The 25,216-nt window shown below is 49.8% G+C and overlaps 1 protein-coding gene across 1 annotated transcript; it reads left to right on the top strand.

The window, feature by feature from the left end:
- Positions 1-2,923: 2,923 nt before the first annotated feature.
- Positions 2,924-17,620, top strand: LOC144102634 (uncharacterized). The gene is made up of 2 exons (XM_077635854.1): positions 2,924-3,924; positions 17,242-17,620. The coding sequence occupies exons 1-2, from the start codon at positions 3,116-3,118 to the stop codon at positions 17,618-17,620; spliced, it is 1,188 nt and encodes a 395-aa protein (XP_077491980.1). The 5' UTR covers positions 2,924-3,115.
- The last annotated feature ends 7,596 nt before the right edge of the window (positions 17,621-25,216 follow it).

Raw genomic sequence — 25,216 nt, 5'->3', positions numbered from 1 at the left:
TGTCATCTGGCTCAGTTGCAAGGCTCCCTAACCACTGAGCCACCACGGAGGGAGGACAGTAATTGAATGACGGGGATTAAATATAATGTCCTTCGCCCCTCCAATCTTCTCTTTGCAGCCGGGGGCTAAAAATTTGATCCTTTAAATCAGCACACGGTTGGCTTGTTCGCATTTACTCTTTTCGCAAGCGAAACGTCGTTTTTAGCGACTGATGATTTTTGCTGGTCCCATAAGGACAAAATCGCTCAAAATGCACCGCTGCTGCAAAAAAATTTTGCTTCTTAGCTACAGCCATTGCAAGCCAAATAATTAATAGCCGCACATTTTTCCTATATAATCTCGAATCCATATGGTCTTCTTAAGCTAGCTTTCATAAGAATACAACGTGTGCCTGACCTATTTTCGGAAACCAGTTGTCAACATGCAGCTTAGTTTTTCGTCTTTGCTGCAAAGAAAACGCCTACTATTTGGTGACCAGGCTTCGTATGTAGCTGGCATTGAAACAGCAAACATGCCAGACTGGAATTCTTAACGTCGCGGTGGCTCAATAGTTAAGACGCTCGCCTACTGAGCCGGAGTACTCAGGCTCGAACTTGACCGCGGCGGCCGCGTTTCGATGGAGGCGAAATGCAAAGGCGCCCGTGTGCTGTGCGCTGTCAGTGCACGAGAAAGATCGAAAAATGAAAATTGGTTTCTTCGAGAAAGAAAATGGCGCAGTATCTGTCTCACATATCGTCGGACACCTGAACAGCCCCGTAAGGGAAGGAATAAATGCGGGAGCGAAAAAAGAACGAGAGACAGAGGAGCCGTTGTGGAGGGTTGGTTGGTAACAACTTTAAGGTCCTGCAGAGCTTTCGCCGACGGGGCCTTAGGTCTCCCACGTGCGGATGTCGAGGCGTTGCCTCGACGTCGCCTCGCGGAGCTGCTGGACTGCCCAGAGTTGGTCACCGAGGCTGGGGCTGCGCAAGGCAGCGGCCCACCGCGGCGGGAGAGTTCCGGAGTTAGCACCATGCGCGTTATTGTTACAGTCCCAGACAGGTGGCTTAAAGTGGCGATATCTGTGTGGCAGACCTTACATATATGTGTCGGGCATGTGCCGGGCTAGAGCCTGTGGTATCTTTCCGGGTTAGGGTACGTGAGTGTCTGCAGTTGTCTGAGGGCCACCGCGTCCGCCCTGTCCAGCTTGTCGTTGGGCGGATGGAAGGTTGCGCGTTCCAGGCAGAGGGCCTTGGTAATTTCGTTGTATCTGGTCAAGCAGTCTTTGGTGCTATTCCATGGATGACGGTCACCGGCGCGGTTCGCAGCTCGCGCGTCTTGGCGTATGCCGTCTCGTTTCGATTGCGATATGCCTTCGATACTTCACCCTTGTGCGCCGGGAACCACTGAATTCTGGTTTGAAAATCTACCTCCCGTTATACTTGTCGATTGCTCAGAACTCGGGACGCTCTCTGTGAGATCCAGCCTTTGGCGAAGTTTTGGACCGTTTGTCGCGAGTCACAAAGAACCATGGTGCACGTCGGATCCGTGAGGGCGATTGCCACCGCCACTTCCTCCGGTTCTTCTGCGCGCTTGCACGCTACACTTGCCGTCATGCGCGTTTTGCCACTCGAATCGACGATCGCAACCGCGAATCGCGAGCGTTCTGCGTATTCTGCGGCGTCAGCGAACCTTGTCCCTGTTTCGTCTCCGTGGCTGTGTAGGAGAGCTCTGGCCCTGGCTACTCTTCTTCCCTGGCTGTGTTTCGGGCGGAGGTTCCGTGGAATCGGGTCGACTCTTATCGGTTGTCTGATCGCGTCTGGAACGGCTACTTTCTGGCCTTTTTGTGTGGTAACGGATGCCGACACTTTCCATGATCTGGCGTCCTGCTCTCGTGCCCGCTAATCCTTCTAGTTGTGAAGTGCGCTGCGCCTCAGCGATTTCGTTAAGCGTGTTGTGAAGCCCGAGCTGGAGCAATCGGTGCGTGATGGGGGACTCGGATAGACCCAGTGCTATCTTGTACACCCTGCGGATGAGGACGTTGATCTTGGCTTCTTCCCCATGTACCAGTTGTAGAATGTCGCGACGTACGCAATATGGCTCATGACGAAAGAATGTATGAGTCGTGTGAGACTCGCCTCCGTCATTCTGTTTCTTCTGCTAGTGACCCTCTGGAGGATTCGCATGGCGTTAGCTTTCTTGTGCTTTAATTTAGTGATCGTTTCGCTGTGGACGCCGCTGGTCTCGATTATTGTGCCGAGGATCCTAATTATGCGCACTATTGGGATGGTTGCTCCGTTGCTCGTGCGTAGTCTGATCTCGTCGTATTCTCGTCTGGCCGTTGCTGCATTCCGACCACCCCCGGGTGGTCTGGCCCTCTGCGTAGGGCGGTAGAGTAGGAGTTCCGACTTTTCTTCGTAATCCCGTACCCACAAGGTATTTCTCTATTGTCTCAATTGCTAGTTGCAGTGCCGTTTCGATGTGACCGTCGCTGCCTTCATGCACCCAGAGGGTTATGTCGTCGACGTATATGGTGTGCCGGACGTCTTCGAGCTCTTGTAGCTTTTCTGCTAGCCCGATCATGACCAGGTTGAAGAGCGTGGGCGAGATGGCGGAGCCCTGCTGGGTGCCGGTGCTTCAAAGCGTTTGCTCTTCTAGCTGGAGGTCCCCTGCCACTAAAACAGCTCGCCTGTCTCTCAAGAAACTCGTTACTAGTGGTACGTCCGTACACCTAGGTTTTGCCGCGATATCTTGGGTAAGATCGCCGAGTGCACGATTCTTTAGAAAGCGCTTTCAAGGTCGAGGCCGAGAATTTCTCTGGTGCCTCTTGTCGTGCCGTCAAGCACCTGGTGCTTTTGTTGTATCATTGCGTCTTGCGTGGACAATTGTGGGCAGAATCATATTGCAACGGATAGAAGAAGAGATGAATGAAGACTCTTGGAGGCGCGCGTGCTCTGGGATTCGGTGCTCTGTGCCTGGTGCTCTGTGCGGGCCGCCTTGTGCTCTTGACCTGTGTGCTGTGCCCGGGCGTTCTCGCGTCGTTCCCGCCTGGACCACGTAACATCTTTGGTGGAGGTGCGGATTTTACGCTGCACACAACACGCAGCTTCGTAGTACTCGTCAGGCCGGGACTACCACCATGGCTCCACCCGGCCGGTCAAGGAGCCCCACTACCCCCACTACCCCTCCTTTCGTCATCATGGCTCCACCTCGCGACCCCGGCACGTTTTCCGGCACAGATGGCTCCGACGTCGAAGACTGGATTAACCTTTACGAGCGTGTCAGCAACTACAACAGGTGGGACCCTACGCTAATGCTCGCGAACGTTATCTTTTACCCCAATGGCACGGCGCGCGTATGGTACGAGACCCACGAGGAAGAGCTAACAAGTTGGGACACCTTTAAGGAAAAGTTGAAGACGCTATTCGGTAGACCTGATGACCGCCAGCTCGCCGCCAAAAAACAGCTGGCTACTCGAGCACAGTCTTCTACCGAGAGCTACGTGGCCTATATTCAGGACATCTTGGCGCTTTGTCACAAGGTCGACGCCGCAATGAGTGAGACCGATAAAGTGGGCCACGTGCTCAAAGGCATTGCCGACGATGCGTTCCACTTGCTTGTTTGCAAAGACTGTACCTCAATTGACTCCATCATAAACGAGTGCCGTCGATTTGAGCAAGTCAAAGGCCGCCGCATTTCGCCGTCGTTTTCTCGCCTTCCCAACACGGCCGCGACATCTTCCTGTGAGGACCACCGATCACCATCCCGCACGCCCTCGGACGCCCCTGCCGTCACCGATTCAGTCACCCGGATCGTCCGACGTGAACTGGAGGCCCTCGCACCTGTGATATCCCCGCCCTCCGTCCCTGATACAACCCTACCCGCTGTGTCGCTAATTCAGGCCGTCGTGCGGCAGGAACTCGCTCATCTGAACCTCGCTCCAGCAGTGTGCGCCATCAGAAGCCCGGACACCCCCCAGCCCCCTCCCTGTGCTTTTCGTCGCACCTATTATTCTCTGCCCCGTTCCCGCAATCCTAATGACTGGCGCACGGCGGACGACCATCCCATTTGCTTCCGGTGCTCTCGCATTGGCCACATCGCCCGTCATTGCCGTAGTCCATGGTCTTCAACGCCCCGCAACGTCTTTCCCTCCTTCTACAGTCCCGCCTCATCCCACAACTTCTCGACCCGCGCCCCGTCCGAACCGTCTGCACCAGCCGTACCCCCTCCACGCCGATTCTCCCGCTCTCCGTCCCCGCAGGGCCGCCGCTCTCGTTCCCCCCAGTCGCCTTCTCGCAGCCGCTCCCAATTGGAAAACTAAGTGATGCAGCTCCCGGAGGTGACGCTGCATCAACGACCCGGACTACAAATCCTCTCTCGACCACTCGACCTAACCTTCTGAACGTCACTATCGACCGTGTTCCTGTGCGCGCCCTGATTGACACCGGTGCTCATGTATCAGTGATGAGTGCTGCCCTCCGCCGTCGCCTCCGCAAAGTCCTAACGCCTGCAACGTCCCGTGTGTGTGTCGCGGATGGTGGCACGCCTGCTGTGGACGGTATGTGTACCGCGCGCGTTACTATTGCCGGCCAGAGTATACCAGTTCAGTTCACCGTGCTGACCACCTGTGCCCATGACCTTATCCTCGGCTTAGATTTTTTGACTGACCATTCCGCCCTCATTGACTGCTCGGAGAGTGTTCTACACCTCGCCCTTCCAATGCTGGATTCAGACCCACTTGATGTATCACTGCGACTATATAGTACCGCATATGCTCGCCTGTCATCCCGAACCGCCTCTTTTGTTCCATTGACCCCATCTCACCCAGTTCCCGATGGCGACTATCTCGTCACTCCCAATCTTGACCTCCTCCTGACCCGTAACGTTGCCCTACCTCATACCATTGCCACCGTCCAAGCCAACGTCCTCTCTCTGCCTTTCCTCAACTTCGGCCTCACTTCTCAAGTGCTACCGTCCGGCATATGCGTCGCTACGCTATCCCCTCTCGCTCCTTGCCACGTGGCTACGTTGCCCGCTACCCCAGTTCCAGAAACCGCCGCACCGCGCCGGCAGTCTCTTCTGTCGACCGACACCTTCACAACCATGATGGCTACCGACCTCCATCCCGATCAAACTGCCAAGCTTCGTGCCCTTCTCGAATCTTTTTCGGATATTTTTGACGTGAACAACACCGCGCTGGGTCAAACTCTCGCCGTCAGGCACCGCATTGAAACAGGCGATGCCCCTCCCATCCGCCGCCGCCCTTACCGGGTCTCTCACGCCGAGCGTCAAGTAATCAATGCGGAAGTTACTAAAATGCTAGAAAAAAACATTATCGAACCTTCACACAGTCCCTGGGCCTCACCCGTCGTCCTTGTCAGGAAAAAGGATGGCTCATGGCGTTTTCGCATTGATTATCGCCACCTGAATAGGATCACTAAAAAGGACGTGTACCCCCTGCCGCGTATCGATGACGCGCTTGACTGCCTCCATGGTGCCAATTTCTTCTCGTCCATAGATCTTCGCTCCGGCTACTGGCAAATTGCTGTAGATGAACAGGACCGTGAGAAAACCGCTTTTGTGACTCCTGATGGCCTTTATCAATTCAAAGTTATGCCTTTCGGATTATGCAATGCACCAGCCACATTTGAACGCATGATGGATGCTCTTTTGCAAGGCTTTAAGTGGTCCACCTGCCTGTGCTATCTCGACGACGTCATTGTCTTTTCGCCCTCGTTTTCCTCTCACCTCACTGACCTTTCTCAGATCCTTTCCCTCTTTCGTCATGCTGGCCTGCAGCTCAACTCGTCTAAGTGCCGTTTCGCGCGCCGTCAACTCGCCATCTTGGGTCATGTCGTCGACGACACGGGGGTGCACCCTGACCCTGATAAGATCCGAGCCGTTAAAGACTTTCCTCAGCCACGTTCTTGTAACGACGTCCGCAGCTTCTTAGGGCTGTGCTCCTACTTTCGTCGATTTGTTGAAGGCTTCGCCGACATCGCCCGCCCCCTCACCGACCTCCTGAAAAAGGAAGCCACCTTCATCTGGGGACCCGACCAAGCACACGCGTTTTCCACCTTGATATTGAAGCTTACTACGACGCCAGTTCTGGCCCACTTCGATGTGACAGCTCCCACTGAAGTCCGCACAGACGCCAGCGGCTATGGCATCGGCGCTATTCTCTCTCAGAGGCAATCCGAACAGCACCGTGTCATCGCCTACGCCAGCCGCCTCCTCTCCGCCCCGGAGCGCAATTACTCAATTACCGAACGTGAGTGCTTAGCCCTTGTCTGGGCGGTTGGGAAATTCCGCCCATATTTGTACGGCCGCCCGTTTACGGTTGTCACCGACCACCATGCGCTCTGCTGGCTCTCATCACTGAAAGATCCTACTGGCCGCCTAGGTCGCTGGGCTTTACACCTCCAAGACTACGACTATACCGTGGTGTATAGGTCCGGTAGGCTACACACTGATGCTGACTGCCTCTCCCGATATCCCGTTGACTCGTCTGATCATTCCGGCAGTGACACCGCCGCTGACCTCTTCTCGCTCTCTGCTCTTACTCACCTTGGCGATGAGCAGCGACGAGATATCGAGCTCCGCTCTATAATTTCCCGCCTCAGAACCTCTCCATCTGACCCTGCCCTGCGCCGGTTTGTACTTCATCATGACACACTCTACCGCAGAAGCCTGAACCCGGCCGGCCTAGACCTACTGCTCGTTGTCCCGAAGCATCTGCGCAACGACGTCCTCCACGAGCTCCATGACCTCCCCACTGCTGGACATCTGGGTGTCTCGCGCACTTACGCCCGCGTGCGTCGTCGCTTCTTTTGGCCCCGTCTCTACCAGTCCGTCCGCCGCTATGTTCGTGCCTGCGACCAGTGCCAGCGCCGGAAACGTCCAGCCACGCTCTCCGCGGGTTTGCTCCAGCCTGTTGATGTGCCCCCTGAACCATTCTATCGTGTTGGCTTGGATCTTTTGGGCCCGTTTCCGGAGTCCACCTCGGGAAACAAATGGATTGCCGTTGCGACAGATTATGCTACTCGCTATGCCATCACGCGGGCCCTCCCCACCAGTACTGCTACCGACGTGGCCGATTTTCTCCTCTACGACCTCATCCTCCGTCATGGTGCCCCCCGCCAACTTCTCACTGACCGCGGCCGTTGCTTTCTCTCTAAAGTTGTCGACGACATTCTCCGTTCCTGCTCAACAAAACATAAGCTGACAACCGCCTATCATCCCCAAACCAACGGTCTTACAGAGCGCCTCAACCGCACTCTCACGGATATGCTCGCCATGTACGTTTCCCCGGACCATCGGGACTGGGACATTGCCCTTCCATACGTGACCTTCGCTTACAATTCTTCTCGCCATGACACTGCCGGTTACTCCCCGTTCTATCTGTTGTACGGTCGTGAACCCCAATTACCTTTGGACACGCTGCTTCCGACATCTCCTTCCCCGCCTTCTGAATATGCCCATGACGCTATTGCCCGCGCCGACCACGCCCGCCAGCTGGCTCGCTCCCGCCTACAAGCCTCGCAGGCCTCACAGCAGGACTACTACGACCGCCGCCACCACATGGTAACTTTTTCCCCTGGAGCCCTCGTCTTGCTTTGGTCGCCCACACGCCGTGTCGGGCTTTGCGAAAAACTAATGTCCCGCTATGTTGGCCCATACCGTGTGCTCCGCCAGGTCACCGCCGTCACCTACGAGATTGCCCCGGCCTTTCCGGAGACCACCTCCGGTGCATCTCAGAGTGACGTTGTCCACGTCTCTCGCCTCAAGCCCTACGTGTCGCAATCCCTTGCCCCGCCCTAATTTCCACCGAGACGGTGTTTTTTTTGCGACCGGGGGCCATGCAACGGATAGAAGAAGAGATGAATGAAGACTCTTGGAGGCGCGCGTGCTCTGGGATTCGGTGCTCTGTGCCTGGTGCTCTGTGCGGGCCGCCTTGTGCTCTTGACCTGTGTGCTGTGCCCGGGCGTTCTCGCGTCGTTCCCGCCTGGACCACGTAACAATATTATGGATGGTGGGCGTGCCCCTTTCTGCTCCAAGTGGGCTTGCCAGCGGTTAAGCACTGCGTGCTACATGGTCTTGCCGACGCACGTCGTTAGAGATATGGGGCGAAGGTTGTCGAGACTCGGCGCTTCTCCGGGTTTCGGGATTAGTATCATTCTCGTAGTTTTCCACTGTTGCGGGAGGCTGCCGCGCTGCCAGCAGTCATTGGTGAATGCTGTTAACTGTTCCACGATTCGGTCGTCGAGATTCTTCAGGGCGCGATTCGAAACCCCGTATGGGCCCGGCGCCGATCTGTTGTGGAGGTTGTTCAGCGCTGTCCTGATCTCTTCTGCGCTTAAGGGCACAGGGTAAGCCCTATACTTCTCATGCATTTTAGGCCATGTTGAGGTACATGTTTCTCACTAACTATTAACAGTAGCCTAATAATACATATATCATTGTTTGCCAAATTTTGTGCTCTTTTTACGGAACTAGAATATTTGAAATGTGTTGAAAATTCGATTTTTAATAAAATTTTTTCCGGTAGTACACAAATCTGGCCTTTGCGCATTTCAAAATTCATAACAGAATAACTGCTCAGTGAAATTGCTTAATTCTAGTTCAGTAGTTGGCAACACTTATGCAGATGATTGCAAAAAAATATCAGCCGTCTGTCTTGAAAGGCATTGGAAATAATGGTACCTTTGTAAGAAAAAACACTGTTTTGAGATAATAGAGCGTAAAGAGAAAAAAGATGTGAAAAACCATTTTTTATTCGCAGAAACGCCTCCATAGTAATTGGTTTATTAGCCCCCTGCTTCGTAGTCACTGTCGCCGTCATTTTTTCGCTTTTCGGCTTGTCGTTTTGACTGTCGGGCCTCTTTTGTAAGCTGTCGTGTTGCTCGCTCCGGAAAGTACATGCGCTTATGGTCAGCTTCCCTCAGCCACTTGATGGTGTTGCTCCCTGGGTTCAATCCACACGCCTTCAAAACGTTGGCCCGTGCGATGCTACCATCAATAAATGAAAGAACAGCATCCAGTGTTGCCATCCGTACGGTCCGAAGCCTAACAAACACATTCTTTGGCGCGCGTTCCCGAACAACATGGTTGAACGACTCATTTGCATTTTGAGTTCGCCCATGCAGGCACTTCTCTAGGAGCTCAGCCTTCGATAGCTCCCTATAAATGGGTTTGATAGCCTCCAAGACAGATGCAGGCAAACTCTCCTTGTGGAAAAATGGCTTGCCCTCTGACTGACTTCTGTTGAAGGCACACCACGTATCAGGTCCCTTTGGGCAAATTCCATGGCATGGGTCATCTCCTGTGGCCGATAAGTGGAAGAAGGTTGCCCAAACGGCCTTTCGCATTTCATCCAGGTTTCCTACATTTCTTCTGATGGCCAAACCATAGTACGTCTGGAGCTTGTCTATTACTGCATCAGTCAGTCGGCCTCGGCCCGAGAGGCTCTTTCCATCAGAGAGTTTTCCTGCTTTGTTTCCTTTTTTTAGCCTTCGTAACCTTGTGCCCATCCTTTTTTGCACGTGCCCTATGCACTCAACCTTGGATATTTCAACGGAATCACCATATGGCATTTGTGCCTTCACAGCCATAAAAGCCTTGCTGTCACCATCCCCAAGGTATTTGACGTATCTAACGCCGTGAAGCTCCTCACTCCTGCCGAAAATTTTCAGTGCTCCTGCGACTTCCATTCCACCGCTGGTGCCTTGGTAGTTGCTTTGGCACACCTCTCTATGAAGGGGGTCACTGTTTGTACCCTTGATGCTGCACTTTGGACAACGTTTAGACAAAACCTCCACATCCAGCACTTTCCCAGAGTCTACACTGGTCGCAGAGACTATGCCGTTATTGGAAGTATGGCCTCGCTTCTGTCAGCTTCCATCAAGAGCAACTGCGATGTCTTTATCCCCCTAATTCAGCTGCACAGCTTCGTCAGCTGCCCTTTTCATCGACTCCTGAGCAGCAGCGTCGATGTGACCTAGAAGCTCTTGATTGTATTTCGCAAACTTTGTCGGCGGCTTAGGAAGGTTTAGCATAGCACAGAGTATATTTCCTGCAGCCATTCCCTTACCAATGAACCTCAAGGCATACACTAACCTGAGGTTGGCTTCATAGAGGCCAGAAGTAGTTTTCTTCGACGTCTCAAATCGTTGTGCGGCACTACACACTTCACAGTTCAAACTGTAAACGCTTGCAACACCTACCCGTTTTGTCACAATTTCGATGAGCTACACACTTCCACCACACTCTCTGCACACACAAATCTGTGTAATTGCGGCACAAATGCCGTCCATGTCCATTAAGGCATATTGGCTGCTGCTCTGTAGCACATCCTCTTCCTGGAAGCACAGAGAAAATCTTGAAAGCTTCGATGTCGAGGAGCTGGCGCGTTCGGCGTTCGGGATCTCATTCGGTCGTGGACATCCTTTTGCTTTTTCACGATGAGCGTAGCGGTTGCCGTAAAATTCACGCCTGACGAAGGCCTTCTTTGCCCTGGGCATCTCAACTTATCAGCAGCAACCAACACCGACACAATTTACAATACTGATCGAAAGGGATAGCACTCGGACGCAGCTGCATGAAGGTTGCAGAAACGTGGAAAAAACGTGCAAAGCGTCTCAGGATTGTCTTGGCTAAAAAAGAGGAGCTGTACAATAGTTGCCAGACAATTTTTAATATGTAGCTGATTTTAGACAAGTTTTGAAATCAGGTGGTGGACTTTTTGGTTGAAAAAATTGACGTTAATCCTGAAAGGGGGCGTGGCCGCTCACTACTTGGTTTCGGAAAAAGCGTTTTTCAGCCGTAAATATGGCTTTCTGAGGAAAGTGCGATCATGGAACATGTGTAGAAAGAATTGAACTTCCAAAATTCCAAAAGAAAAAAAAAACGATTTTTTTCTAATTTTACCTCACCCTGTGCCCTTAAGTCCTTATCCAGTTCTGCGTTCGGATTCCCCTCAAATGGGCCGTGATGTACGGTCAAAGTGTGCGGCAAGTACTCCGCTCGTAGCCGGACGGTCACTGCATTTTCACCGTGCTTCTCGGGCTCCTTGTGTAATAGACGTGAGAGGCAGTTCCTCTGGTGGGACTTGGTCTTCGTTTCGTCTAACAGATACCTGAGCAGGTTCCACAATTTCCCGTTGTGTAGTTGGCCGTCGAGTGCATTGCATAACTCGTCCCATTGCTGGCGGTTGAGCGTTCGGCAGTGCTCCTCGATGTTGCGGTTGATCTCCGCTATTTTCTTTCCAAGTCTCTGAGTCTGTCCCTTCCACCTAGCCATGACCGAGTTCTTCGTCTCGATCAGATGCGCCAGGCGGTTGTCCATATTGTCACTTTCAACCTCGGTTTCGACGGTCTTGGTTGACGCTTTGGCGTCTGTAACCAGCGAGCGGGTCCAGGCTTCGATGTCTGTGATCATATCTCCTGAACAGCGTGGGCGAGATGATCTCGTTTCTTTCTGAAATATTCCCAATCGGTCCATTTGAATTTTGATTACTGCCCCGCGTCTTCTCCGGAGTGTGTACGTGTGTGTATTTCGACGATTATGTGGTCGCTTCCCAGGTAGGTCGACGTGTTTTGCCCGTGGTGGCTGTCGCCGCAGCATTCCGAATGAACGTCAGGTCCGGGGTAGGGTCCCTGGTAGTGGAGTTACCGGTTCTAGTCTAGTGCGCCGGATTCCTAAGTAACGTGAAGTCGAATTCTGCGCATCTTGCCCGAGTTGTATTTCCTTGGTCGTGCGGTAGCCGTAACCTCATGCCGTGTCTTCCGCGTTGAAATCATCCAGTGCAATCAGCGTCCGGGACCCAGCAATCTTAGCGTCTTCTTAAAAAACGCACGGAAGCGTTGGCGGTGTTTCGACGGGCTGCTGTATACGTCGAGTATGAATATACTTTGTTTCCTCTGCTTGCTGGGTATCAGTTCGATGAGAGCGTGTTCAATCTGGACGCCGCTTAGTTCGTGGTCAACGAATGTGGGACGCCTCCTAACGAGCGTGCATACACTCCTCCCTCGATTTTGCTGCCGTGTGTTTTAGAGTCGGTTAAGGTAGCCGCGTTGGTGAGTGTTTCTTGGTGTAATATTACGTCCGGCTTACGAGTTGCGTGCGTGATGTTTTTCTGTAGAACCGCATTTTTGCCGGCGAAGCCACGGCAGTTCCACTGCCATATAACTATCCCTTGATTATCGTTGGCCATGTTGATGCTGATGCAAGGTACCCGGCTGCCCTTGATGGTGGCTTGGTCCCGCATCACTGCTCGCCGATGCGTGTCCGTGGTGCGTGAATACAGAGTGATTCATTTTTATTATTTGCATGTTTCCTTCGAGGTTAGTGGTCCTGTTTGCTTGTAGGTTCCCAATTGTACTTTGCATGGTGCATAGCATTTTTTTGATGTCTGTAATTTCCGCTCACACCTGGCTCTCGAAACCACCCTCGCGCTGCTGTATCACCCGTTTCTTCGGGGCGGGTCCGTCCGCGTCGGGAGCGCTCGCCGGTACCTGCTGGTGTGCGTTCTGTTTGCTTTGTTCCACCACGGCGCGCTCGCGTCTGAGTTCTCGCATCTCTTGCATTAGATTTTGCACATGTTCGCGCATTACCGCCTTCTCTTTTCGCACTTCTGCGTTCTCTTTCCTTAGCGCCTCTAAAATGCCATTATCGGCTCTTTTTTGTGTAGGTACTGTTACGACCCTCTCACGCGCGATGCTCCGGACAGTTTCCGCCCAGCTCACCTTCTCTCCGAAAGCTGGTGTCCTGGATCTCGATCATATCGGAGCGCGGCTGTCTGCTGGCTGCGGGACAGGGACCGGCCACGCGTTCGCGACGTGGATCTGGGTCTGTGCGGCTTGATGGACGGGAAGTCTTGCTGTGTCAGTTGGGCATGTGCGTTTTGGCGCTTCCATCATTGCCTGCGAATCACGTGCGGAGTCTTATACCTTGCTTTGCAGGCCGTCATGTGACCGCCGCCGCATATGTTACTCTTCGGCGAGCATTGGTGTCCCTGGTTTGGGTTGCGAACTCCGCAGCCCCTGCAAATAGGTTTGGCGGAATTTGGGAAAACATCCATGCAGTGGCCGAGGCATCCGCACTGGTAACAGATGTCAATTTTCTCGCTATACGAGATGCAACGGACGAGTTTTGCGTCGTACCTGACGAGGTTGGGCACTTTGAGTCCGTCGAAGGCAATTACAACTGTAGTCGTAGTGTCTATGCGTTTAGCCGCCAGTGCCAGTGGGTTTCTCGGGTTTACGATGTTCTCATCCAGTGCTCGGGTTCCGTCTTCAATGGGGATGCCACGAATCACTCCCTTGGTTGTATTATCGGGTGCCGTTTTTTACGCGTTGACAACGTGCGATGTCTCTTGAATATGAATTTGCCGCATTTTTGCATAGCGGTCCGCGTTCGTTCGTGTTGGTGTGCTGATGACGACGATGTTTTGGTGTAAGTTCGGACAGACCGCGTCTTCCGCACTTTCGTCTCCCGTAATGCCGGCGGCGCCGAAGATTGCGGCGGTGATCATCGGGGCGCCGACCTCACGATGTCGAGGCCACCTTTTGGTCGAACCACGATTTTGATTTCCTCCTTCGGTAGTGTGGGCACGCGTCCCGCTTTGATAACCTTTCCTTTGACATGCTTGGGTTTCATACCTTGCTGTCCGGTTCCAGGCGCGTTCGTTCTTGCATCGATGTCGTGCATCGAACTCGCACCGCGGTCTCGGAGTCTCAAACGCCGCGCTCCGGTGGTCTTTCATCCGGCTTCTTCGGTAATTTTGTCGGCGGAAATGTCTTCCCCCCTTACTTGCACGTTCATTCTTGCGTCACGTTGGTCGGCTTGTGCCGCTTCGTTGGAAAGAGTCTGTATACGTGGGAACGCGTCCGTCAGCGGCGCGCAGCTGTTGCGCCGGCTAGGCCTAGCGTCTAGCGTACACGCTTAGGCCTAGCGAGGCTACGGTGTGGTCGGAGCGCAGAAAGTTCATTATCTCTGCGAGGAATCGAGGCCTACCTCAAAACTCTCGACTTCACGGATCCGTTGGTGAAATATTGGCGGTGAAGTGCGGTTGAAATCGCTGCGAAATCATGTGTAGAAGACAGAGCCGATGTGAACGTGTCCGCGCACCTCGGCGATCGCAGCGCCCTCTGTAGTGGAGGGCTTCGGAATAATTTCGACCGCCTGGGGATCCTTAACGTGCAATGACAACGCGCAGCACACGGGCGCCTTTTCGCCTCCGTTTCGCCTCCATCGAAACGCAGCCGCCGCGGTGGTCGATTGTATTGAATTATAAAACGCATATTGCCACCACTAGAGCCCTAGTCGCCAATATACTGGATGGCTTCGAGCCCATGGCTCTCGGCGACCTTGCTAGCCCACTCAGTGGCCCGGACTTGCGTCAAAGAGTCTGAGCTCGCCAGAATTGCCTTGCGGTGGTCGAAATTATTCCGGAGCCCTCCATTACGTCACCTCTTTCTTCCTTTCTTCTCTCAGTCCCGCCTTCATCGCTTCCATTATGGCGCGGTTCAGGTGTCCTCCTTGTGTGTCTGTCGGGGCTGTGTTTCTCAGAATGTTCCTTAGCCAACTTGCCGAGCAACGTACCTTGCACGGTTCGGATGTACACCGAGATCTGTGACAGAATTACTGCGTCTTTTCCTTTCCTCAAAAACCAATTTTCCAAGCACACACCGGGCAGTTGGGAAATGTGCAGCTGTTGTGTACATTGCCCAACAACGAAGCCGAAATTACGGGCTGTATATTCGCGGAGAGGAGTTAATTCTGGCTCCCTCGCCAATCAGTTCGGAATTGCTCCAGGAGATGGATCACACAGGACCCATTATGCTGCTGTAATTTTGAGTGATTTGTCTGTCGGAAGCCAGTTTTGTGGCAGGCCGCTCACCTGGCTATCGAGTGGTGATCAACTTGGCCAGGTATATGTATATACCTGGTTGGCGACCACTCGGTGGGTAGGTGAGCAGCCTGCGCACTGCGTCAGGCAGGAGCTGAATTAAATGTGAGAGGATGCTCGGGAAGAGGAACCTGGATCTCAACCCACACAAGCTACCCAAGTCCCACCGATGGCAGCACCTGCCATAGATGGGCAGCGGCGCATCGCTTGACCGCTGCACAACTGTGCCATGAGTGCTAGGAAGACTTCGAGGAATCTAAGAATGTAGAGAATGATCAATACCGCATATATCGACATTAACCCATTATCTCTATCGGAACAACTGCCATCCGGGAACACTGGATCTGAACACCGGAAGCGAAGTAAAAACCGAACTGCTAGCCCACCTAATTGGCATTTGGTCTAGCTACCCAAATCAACCATCGTTTTTTTTCTTTTTGGCTAAACTTGCATCAGGAAAATTTTTGTGCGTGCTCGTGCAAGACCTCTACGCTGCTGATGGAACAGAAACATGGCGAAACGTCGTTGGAACATAGCATAAATAACCAGCACGAGAGACAAACAAATCGCGTACGTGCTTTATATTAGCGTGATTTATTGGTTCCTAAGAAACTTCCAAGCTTTTAAACTTCGTTTAGAGAGAGAAGGTTGTACCTAAACACAAAACAACGACAAGACATGCAATTTGTTTCTTTTTGTAATGCTTTTTCTGGCCAAGGCATTCGTTTTCTGTATCTCTATCTTGAGATCATGGCGCAAGTAGGACACAGTGTGAAAAATATTGACTTCACTATTTAGTTTCTCATTTCACTTTGTGATTTGACGTCCAGTATTTTATCGTCGAAAGAAATGTCAAAGAAGCCCAAGCATTAAACAGCTTGCTGCATAGGTCGGCACGGTTCTGGGACTAAATTTGCGGAACTCTGCACGGAGGTTTATTGACCCATCTACTTTCCTTATTGCAACGAGTCGCGTAGCTGCCTTCTATTGGAGCAAAAATTTACGTTTAGAAACGAACCCCAAATAAGCGAAATTAGTTTATGCTCTACATCTGATCATACGGAATGCATGGCGATTAACAACTTATTTCGTAATTGCCTTTAGCGGTAATCTGTGGTTCGCGTTGCATGATGCACTCTCGTTTTATTTCAATAATCTGACCCACGCTTTATCACTCTGTGTACTGATTCCCCCCAGAAAGAGTACGATGGCCAGGAGATTGAAGGAAGGCCTTGCACTTCGAGTGTCCATTGCCAGCAGCCTGCAAATTACTGCTGTGTGGTGCAATACCAGACACAAAGGCTTGGATATTGCAACCTACGTCCGGTGCAAGGCCAGAGTTGCAGTATATCACTTGTAAGGAATAACGAGAATAACAACTTAAACGCCCCGTACTTTTACGCATGTCCCTGTCAGCAGCCATGTACGTAACTACATTTGCCTTCTCTTTCATTTTTTTAAGTCTCACTGGTAGAAAAAAAAACGGGTTGACCGCTTTAACGCTCACCCATCCACCACATCTCTGCAGCTTTGCCGATAACTTATCTGTAAGCTTTTGCTAATTTTAAGTAATGTTCACTCTCTAAGTGACAGAACAAATGGGGATGAAAATTAATCCAAGCATTTTTAGAACAGATAAATGTCGTGCACTTCATTAAGATAACAATGTTTGATAGAAGTCGGCCTGGCTAGGATAAAACAGCACGAATGAGAGTGACTCTAGGCGAACTTCTGCATAGAAAGGTTAATTATTTTTTTGAAATCGGTTGGGTCCCTTCATCAGGGCTGATATATGACGTCGCCACTACCACATTGAGTCACGACGATGAACTGTGCTCGTAGTTCACGCGGCCTAAAGTGCCTGTCTAAGGAACTGGCTGCGTTCGCAGTTAATCGTTTCTGAATTCGCAGGCCTTGGAGCACGCCAAGGCTCTAAAAATAGCCTTTTTCGGGCTGCGTTTTTATGGAGGAAAAACGCTAAGGCGCCCGTGTGCTGTGCGATGTCAGTGCACGTTAAAGGTCCCCAGGTGGTCGAAATTATTCCGGAGCCCTCCACTACGGCACCTCTCTCTTCCTTTCTTCTTTCAGTCCCTCCTTTACCCTTCCCTTACGGCGCGGTTCAGGTGTCCAATGATATATGAGACAGATACTGCGCCATTTCCTTTCCCCCCAAAACCAATTACTTACGTGTTCGTTTTAGTGCAAATTACCTTGTCGTTTTTGAAGCCTAGTCGATGGCCGTTTCTTGCACAGAATTTCAGCCGCTCCGGAGCTGCGCTGGCTCGACCATGTGACAAGCCACGTCACTCGCCAAGGTGCTTCCGCTGCCGGCACGTGCGCTCTCTCCGCTGCCGCAGCTGGAGCCAGCCTCAGCGCATGCGCTCTCCCGCTGTCAGACCACGTGACTCGTCGCGGTGCTTCCGCCCCCGGCACGTGCGCTCTCTCCGCTGCCGCAGCTGGAGCCAGCCTCCGCGCATGCGCTCTCACGCTGTCAGACCACGTCAATCGCCGCGATGCTTGCGCCGCCGGCACGTGCGCTCTCTCCGCTGCCGCAGCTGGAGCCAGCCTCCGCGCATGCGCTCTCCCGCTGTCAGACCACGTGACTCGTCGCGGTGCTTCCGCCCCCGGCACGTGCGCTCTCTCCGCTGCCGCAGCTGGAGCCAGCCTCCGCGCATGCGCTCTCCCGCTGTCAGACCACGAGACTCGTCGCGCGCTTGGCCGCGGTTTAAAGTGTAGCGCGCAACTCGCCTCTCCTATATCTTCCAATTCTCCTACTCTCTGCACGAGGCAGAGATTGTGGCTCAGCTTGAGCCAGTGGGAAGTTACGTGTACTTTCCATTCTTCCTGCAGTCGCAAGAGTAACCTATACTCCGTCTCACAAGATGTTTCGGTCTAAACAGCTTGTTTCGTTGTTTAAGCACGAAATTTCGCGCAGTTACAAGAGAAAAAGTATTGACGCGTATCACATAGACACTTGTAAAATCGGTGTTCAGATTTACCTCGTTTCGGTCTAAACAGCTTGTTTCGTTGTAAAGCACGAATACATGCTTTTTGTGCAGTTATGAGAGAAAAAGTTTTGACGCGTATCACATGGACACTTGTAAAATCGGTGTTCAGATTTAGCTCGTTTCGGTCTAAACAGCTTGTTTCGTTGTATTAAGCACGAATACAAGCTTTTCGCGCAGTTATGAGACAAAATGTTTTGACGCGTATCACATCGACACTTGTAAAACCGTTGTGTTCAGATTTAGCTCATTTCTGTCTAAAACAGCTTGTTTCGTTGTTTTAGGCACGAATACATGCTTTTCGCGCAGTTAGAGAAAAAGTTTTGACGATCACATGGACACTTGTAAAACCGATGTGTTCAGATTTAGCTCGTTTCGGTCTAAAAAAGCTTGTATCGTTGTTTTAAGCACGAATACATGATTTTCGCGCAGTTATAAGAGAAAGTTCTGACGCGTATCACATGGACACTTGTAAAACCGATGTGTTCAGATCTAGCTAGCTTTGGTCTAAAACAGCTTGTTTCGTTGTATTAAGCACGAATACATGCTTTTCGCGCAGTTATAGGAGAAAAAGTTTTGACGCGTTCACATGGACACTTGTAAAGCCGATGTGTTCAGATTTAGCTCGTTTCGGTCTGAAACAGCTTGTTTCGTTGTATTAAGCAAGAATACAAGCTTTTCGCGCAGTTATGAGACAAAAATTTTTGACGCGTATCAAATGGACACTTGTAAAACCGTTGTGTTCAGATTTAGCTCATTTCGGTCTAAAACAGCTTGATTCGTTGTTTTAAGCACGGATAATTAAATGCTTTTCGCGCAGTTAGAGAAAAATTTTTGACGCGTATCACATGGACGCTTGTAAAACCGATGTGTTCAGATTTAGCTCGTTTCGGTCTAAAACAGCTTGTTTCGTTGTTTTAAGCACGAGTACATGCTTTTCGCGAAGTTAGAGAAAAAGTTTTGACGCGTATCGCACGGACACTTGTAAAACCGATGTGTTCAGACCTAGCTCGTTTTGGTCTAAAACAGCTTGTTTCGTTGTATTAAGCACGAATACAAGCTTTTCGCGCAGTTATAAGAGAAAACGTTTTGACGCGTATCACATGGACACTTGTAAAACCGATGTGTTCAGATGTAGCTCGTTTCGGTCTAAAACAGGTTGTCTCGTTGTAATAAGCACGAATACATGCTTTTCGCGCAGTTACGAGAGAAAAAGTTTTGACCCGTATCACACGGACACTTGTAAAACCGATTTGTTCAGATTTAGCTCGTTTCGGTCTAAAACAGCTTGTTTCGTTGTAAAGCACGAATACATGCTTTTCGTGCAGTTATGAGAGAGAAATTTTTGACGCGTACCACATGGACACTTGTAAAATCGGCGTTCAGATTTAGCTCGTTTCGGTCTAAACAGCTTGTTTCGTTGTATTAAGCACGAATACAAGCTTTTCGCGCAGTTATGAGACAAAATGTTTTGACGCGTATCACATCGACACTTGTAAAACCGTTGTGTTCAGATTTAGCTCACTTCGGTCTGAAACAGCTTGTTTCGTTGTTTTAAGCACGAATACATGCTTTTCGCGCAGTTAGAGAAAAAGTTTTGACGATCACATGGACACTTGTAAAACCGATGTGTTCAGATTTAGCTCGTTTCGGTCTAAAAAAGCTTGTTTCGTTGTTTTAAGCACGAATACATGATTTTCGCGCAGTTATAAGAGAAAGTTCTGACGCGTATCACATGGACACTTGTAAAACCGATGTGTTCAGATCTAGCTAGTTTTGGTCTAAAACAGCTTGTTTCGTTGTATTAAGCACGAATACATGCTTTTCGCGCAGTTATAGGAGAAAAAGTTTTGAAGCGTTCACATGGACACTTGTAAAACCGATGTGTTCAGATTTAGCTCGTTTCGGTCTGAAACAGCTTGTTTCGTTGTATTAAGCACGATTACAAGCTTTTCGTGAAGTTATGAGAGAAAAAGTTTTGACGCGTATCACTGGACACTTGTAAAACCGTTGTGTTTAGATTTAGCTCGTTTCGGTCTAAGACAGCTTGTCTCGTTCTATTAAGCACGAATACATGCTTTTCGCGCAGTTACGAGAGAAAACGTTTTGACGCGTATCACACGGACACTTGTAAAACCGATGTGTTCAGATTTAGCTCGTTTCGGTCTAAAACAGCTTGGTTCGTTGTTTTAAGCACGAATGCATGCTTTTCGCGCAGTTATAAGAGAAAAAGTTTTGACGCGTATCACATGTACAATCGCCCAATTTTTTAACCTGAACGCGCGAGCGTCGACCGGCCAGTCGATAAGCGCCGTACAACGGAGCATAGCGGCGAAGTGTGCGAGAATACGCGCGTGCGCACAATGCCCAGTCCAGTGCAGCTGCCCTCTGCCAGGCTGTTCCGGGAACCGGACCCCACCCCCTTTCGAGCACCGTTATCGTCTTCGTCTTTTCTTTTCTGAACGCTGCCATCACGCTATAAATAAAGGGTCAAGTGGCACCGCTTGGGCTCGATGGAATGCGACATACACCGGCTGATTGCACTACGTGAGAATCAGCACTTCTTTTTATTTTTATTTTCCCTACGGCTCACGCGGCAATTTCCTGCGGCAAAAAGATATCTGCCGCTGGAAGTCCTGCTGATTAGAAACTTCGATGTTGCAAAGAATAGCGTGCCTTGCCTATGTCTGACCAGAAATAAATTTATTGCTTTTCTCGAGAGCGAAACCAGAAGAAAAACAACGCCTCAATAAGGATACCTTTGCTCGCACTGGTTACCAAGGGGTATTAGAGATTTTGGTAATTCCAGCTGCTTGAGAAATTGTGGGGTCCCGGGTGTCGCAACTCGCTTGTTGCCCTTCAGTATTTGGAGAAGGCTCCACCAGACTAAACAACCGTTGCGATGCGTCGCGGAAGAGAGTCGTACAGCGCTGGTACGAGGTCGTGGTCGATTTTCAACAGCTCCCATTCGGCTTCAACTTTGCGCCACAGTTCATCGCAGCTCACGTTGTGAAGACCCATTTTTGATAAGTTCTTTTTCATTAGGCCCCACACGTTTTCAATTACATTCATGTCCGCTCCTTGTGGCGGCCAGTCAATCGTCATGATTCCGAGTTCTTCCAGGCGGCCTTTGGCAGCGCGAGACGTGTGCACGGGGGACAAGTCCTGCTGTAGGATGAAGCAGCCGTCATTGAAAGGACCGTCGAGCACATGAGGCAGGAGCACCTGCTCGACGATATTAATGTAGGAGGCGGTACAAAATCGGCCCTGTATTCTGTATAGTGGTCCAAGGCCCTCTTTGGTTACAATCCCCCAAACGTTGATGCTTTTGCGTCCACTGGCTCTCACTTGGTGGACGTATCGGGGGTCATACCTACAAGAGAGGAGAACAATAAGTCAATTTAAAATTGCGGCAATTTACACCACAAACGTATCTTAAATTAACAATAACAAGAAAAGGCTCACAGGAATAAATTTGTGAAAATAGAAACAGGCACAAACTAACTAAATATTCGTAATAGGAAGAAACGAACCTCGTTAGGCCTGGTTTGTATACTTGGCGTTTTTGGTCCCACTGCGTGCAGAATGTGGACTCGTCGGTAAAGACGACATTGTGCCAGTCATCTGCTGTCCAGTGCAGATGGGCCTGTGCAAAATCCAGTCTTTTTGCTTTCTCTGTGTCGGAAAGAAGCGGCTTTTGGGCAGCACTTCGATTCTTCAGGCCTTCTTCCAAAAGCCGTTTTCTCACCAATTCTTCGCTGACATCGAGGCCAACCGCATCTCTAACCTGGCCAGCCGTCATGAAGGGATTAGTCTCGGCGGCGAGAACCAAGGCGGCATCCTCTTCTGCTGTCGTCTTCCGAACGCAGTTCCTTGCTGCATCACCTATGCGCCCTTCGTCTCTAAACGCGCAAATTATCCTGTTCACTGTCGCTACATTTAAATCCAAAGCCATCGCGATCTGTCTTTGGGATGTGCCGCTCAAAGACATGCGTACTGCAGCTACTCTCTTTTCCTCTGGCACCCGAGGAGGCATTGTTGATGCTGCGTGAAGCAAACACTCCAGAAAGCGGATGCAAGGCCTTATATACTGTGAAGCGCGATAGCAATGACATCTGATCGGATTATTTCACTTATCAATTCACACTTCCCTCTCCTACAGAAAAGAAGGCGGTACCACGTTGCCTTTTCTAATCCTTTGTCAGTGGCGTGCAGAAAACAGAAGGAAAGGCGATAACGGACAAAAAAGCAGGTGGGGTGGGGTCCGGTTGCCGGAACAGCCTGGCAGAGGGAAGCTGCATTGGACTGTGCATTGCACGCACGCGCGTATTCTCGCACACTTCGCCGCTGTGCTCCGTTATACGGCGCTTATCGACTGGCCGGTCGATGCTCGCGCGTTCAGGTTAAAAAATTGGGCGATTGTACACTTGTAAAACCGATGTTCAGATTTAGCTCGTTTCGGTCTAAAAAGCTTGTTTCGTTGTATTAAGCACGAATACATGCTGTTGCGCCGTTATGAGAGCACACGTTTGACGCGTATCACACGCACACTTGTAAAACCGATGTTTTCAGATCTAGCTCGTTTTTGTCTAAAACAGCTTGTTTCGTTGTTTAAGCACGAAATTTCGCGCAGTTACAAGAGAAAAAGTATTGACGCGTATCACATAGACACTTGTAAAATCGGTGTTCAGATTTACCTCATTTCGGTCTAAACAGCTTGTTTCGTTGTATTAAGCACGAATACAAGCTTTTCGCGCAGTTATGAGACAAAAATTTTTGACGCGTATCACATGGACACTTGTAAAACCGTTGTGTTCAGATTTAGCTCATTTCGGTCTAAAACAGCTTGATTCGTTGTTTTAAGCACGGATAACTGCTTTTCGCGCAGTTAGAGAAAAATTTTTGACGCGTGTCACATGGACGCTTGTAAAACCGATGTGTTCAGATTTAGCTCGTTTCGGTCTAAAACAGCTTGTTTCGTTGTTTTAAGCACGAATACATGCTTTTCGCGAAGTTAGAGAAAAAGTTTTGACGCGTATCAAATGGACACTTGTAAAACCGATGTGTTCAGACCTAGCTCGTTTTGGTCTAAAACAGCTTGTTTCGTTGTATTAAGCACGAATACAAGCTTTTCGCGCAGTTATAAGAGAAAAAGTTTTGACGCGTATCACATGGACACTTGTAAAACCGATGTGTTCAGATCTAGCTCGTTTCGGTATAAAACAGCTTGTCTCGTTGTAATAAGCACGAATACAAGCATTTCGCGCCGTTATGAGAGAAAAAGTTGTCACGCGTTTCACGCAGACACTTGTAAAACCGCGTTGTTCAGATTTAGCTCGTTTCGGTCTAAAACAGCTTGTCTCGTTCTATTAAGCACGAATACATGCTTTTCGCGCAGTTACGAGAGAAAAAGTTTTCACGCGTATCACACGGACACTTGTAAAACCGATGAGTTCAGATTTAGCTCGTTTCGGTCTAAAACAGCTTGTCTCGTTCTATTAAGCACGAATACATGCTTTTCGCGCAGTTACGAGAGAAAAAGTTTTGACCCGTATCACACGGACACTTGTAAAACCGATTTGTTCAGATTTAGCTCGTTTCGGTCTAAAACAGCTTGTTTCGTTGTAAAGCACGAATACATGCTTTTCGTGCAGTTATGAGAGAAAAAGTTTTGACGCGTATCACATGGACACTTGTAAAATCGGCGTTCAGATTTAGCTCGTTTCGGTCTAAACAGCTTGTTTCGTTGTATTAAGCACGAATACAAGCTTTTCGCGCAGTTATGAGACAAAATGTTTTGACGCGTATCACATCGGCACTTGTAAAACCGTTGTGTTCAGATTTAGCTCATTTCGGTCTGAAACAGCTTGTTTCGTTGTTTTAAGCACGAATACATGCTTTTCGCGCAGTTAGAGAAAAAGTTTTGACGATCACATGGACACTTGTAAAACCGTTGTGTTCAGATTTAGCTCGTTTCGGTCTAAAAAAAGCTTGTTTCGTTGTTTTAAGCACGAATACATGATTTTCGCGCAGTTATAAGAGAAAGTTTTGACGCGTATCACATGGACACTTGTAAAACCGATGTGTTCAGATCTAGCTAGTTTTGGTCTAAAACAGCTTGTTGCGTTGTATTAGGCATGAATACATGCTTTTCGCGCAGTTATAGGAGAAAAAGTTTTGACGCGTTCACATGGACACTTGTAAAACCGATGTGTTCAGATTTAGCTCGTTTCGGTCTGAAACAGCTTGTTTCGTTGTATTAAGCACGATTACAAGCTTTTCGTGAAGTTATGAGAGAAAAAGTTTTGACGCGTATCACATGGACACTTGTAAAACCGTTGTGTTTAGATTTAGCTCGTTTCGGTCTAAGACAGCTTGTCTCGTTCTATTAAGCACGAATACATGCTTTTCGCGCAGTTACGAGAGAAAACGTTTTGACGCGTATCACACGGACACCTGTAAAACCGATGTGTTCAGATTTAGCTCGTTTCGGTCTAAAACAGCTTGTTTCGTTGTTTTAAGCACGAATGCATGCTTTTCGCGCAGTTATAAGAGAAAAAGTTTTGACGCGTATCACATGTACACTTGTAAAACCGATGTTCAGATTTAGCTCGTTTCGGTCTAAAAAGCTTGTTTCGTTGTATTAAGCACGAATACATGCTGTTGCGCCGTTATGAGAGAACAAGTTTGACGCGTATCACACGGACACTTGTAAAACCGATGTTTTCAGATCGAGCTCGTTTTTGTCTAAAACAGCTTGTTTCGTTGTTTAAGCACGAAATTTCGCGCAGTTACAAGAGAAAAAATTTTGACGCGTATCACATAGACACTTGTAAAATCGGTGTTCAGATTTACCTTGTTTCGGACTAAACACCTTGTTTCGTTGTATTAAGCACGAATACAAGCTTTTCGCGCAGTTATGAGACAAAAATTTTTGACGCGTATCACGCGGACACTTGTGAAACCGTTGTGTTCAGATTTAGCTCATTTCGGTCTAAAACAGCTTGATTCGTTGTTTTAAGCACGGATAACTGCTTTTCGCGCAGTTAGAGAAAAAATTTTGACGCGTATCACATGGACGCTTGTAAAACCGATGTGTTCAGATTTAGCTCGTTTCGGTCTAAAACAGCTTGTTTCGTTGTTTTAAGCACGAATACATGCTTTTCGCGAGGTTAGAGAAAAAGTTTTGACGCGTATCAAATGGACACTTGTAAAACCGATGTGTTCAGATTTAGCTCGTTTCGGTTTAAAACAGCTTGTTTCGTTGTTTTAAGCACGAATACATGCTTTTCACGCAGTTATAAGAGAAACATTTTTGACGCGTTCC

Source organism: Amblyomma americanum, chromosome 8 (assembly GCF_052857255.1).
Source record: "Amblyomma americanum isolate KBUSLIRL-KWMA chromosome 8, ASM5285725v1, whole genome shotgun sequence".
NCBI classification, from domain to species: Eukaryota; Metazoa; Arthropoda; class Arachnida; order Ixodida; family Ixodidae; genus Amblyomma; species Amblyomma americanum.
This window is presented reverse-complemented; position numbering and strand designations above follow the sequence as displayed.

Bases quoted from the DNA above. Each gene is read 5' to 3' on its own strand.
- LOC144102634 (XM_077635854.1), top strand. From the start codon at position 3,116: ATGGCTCCACCCGGCCGGTCAAGGAGCCCCACTACCCCCACTACCCCT. The intron at 3,925-17,241 runs GTGCGCCATCAG...CCGCTGCCGCAG, and splicing joins CTGAACCTCGCTCCAGCAGT to CTGGAGCCAGCCTCAGCGCA.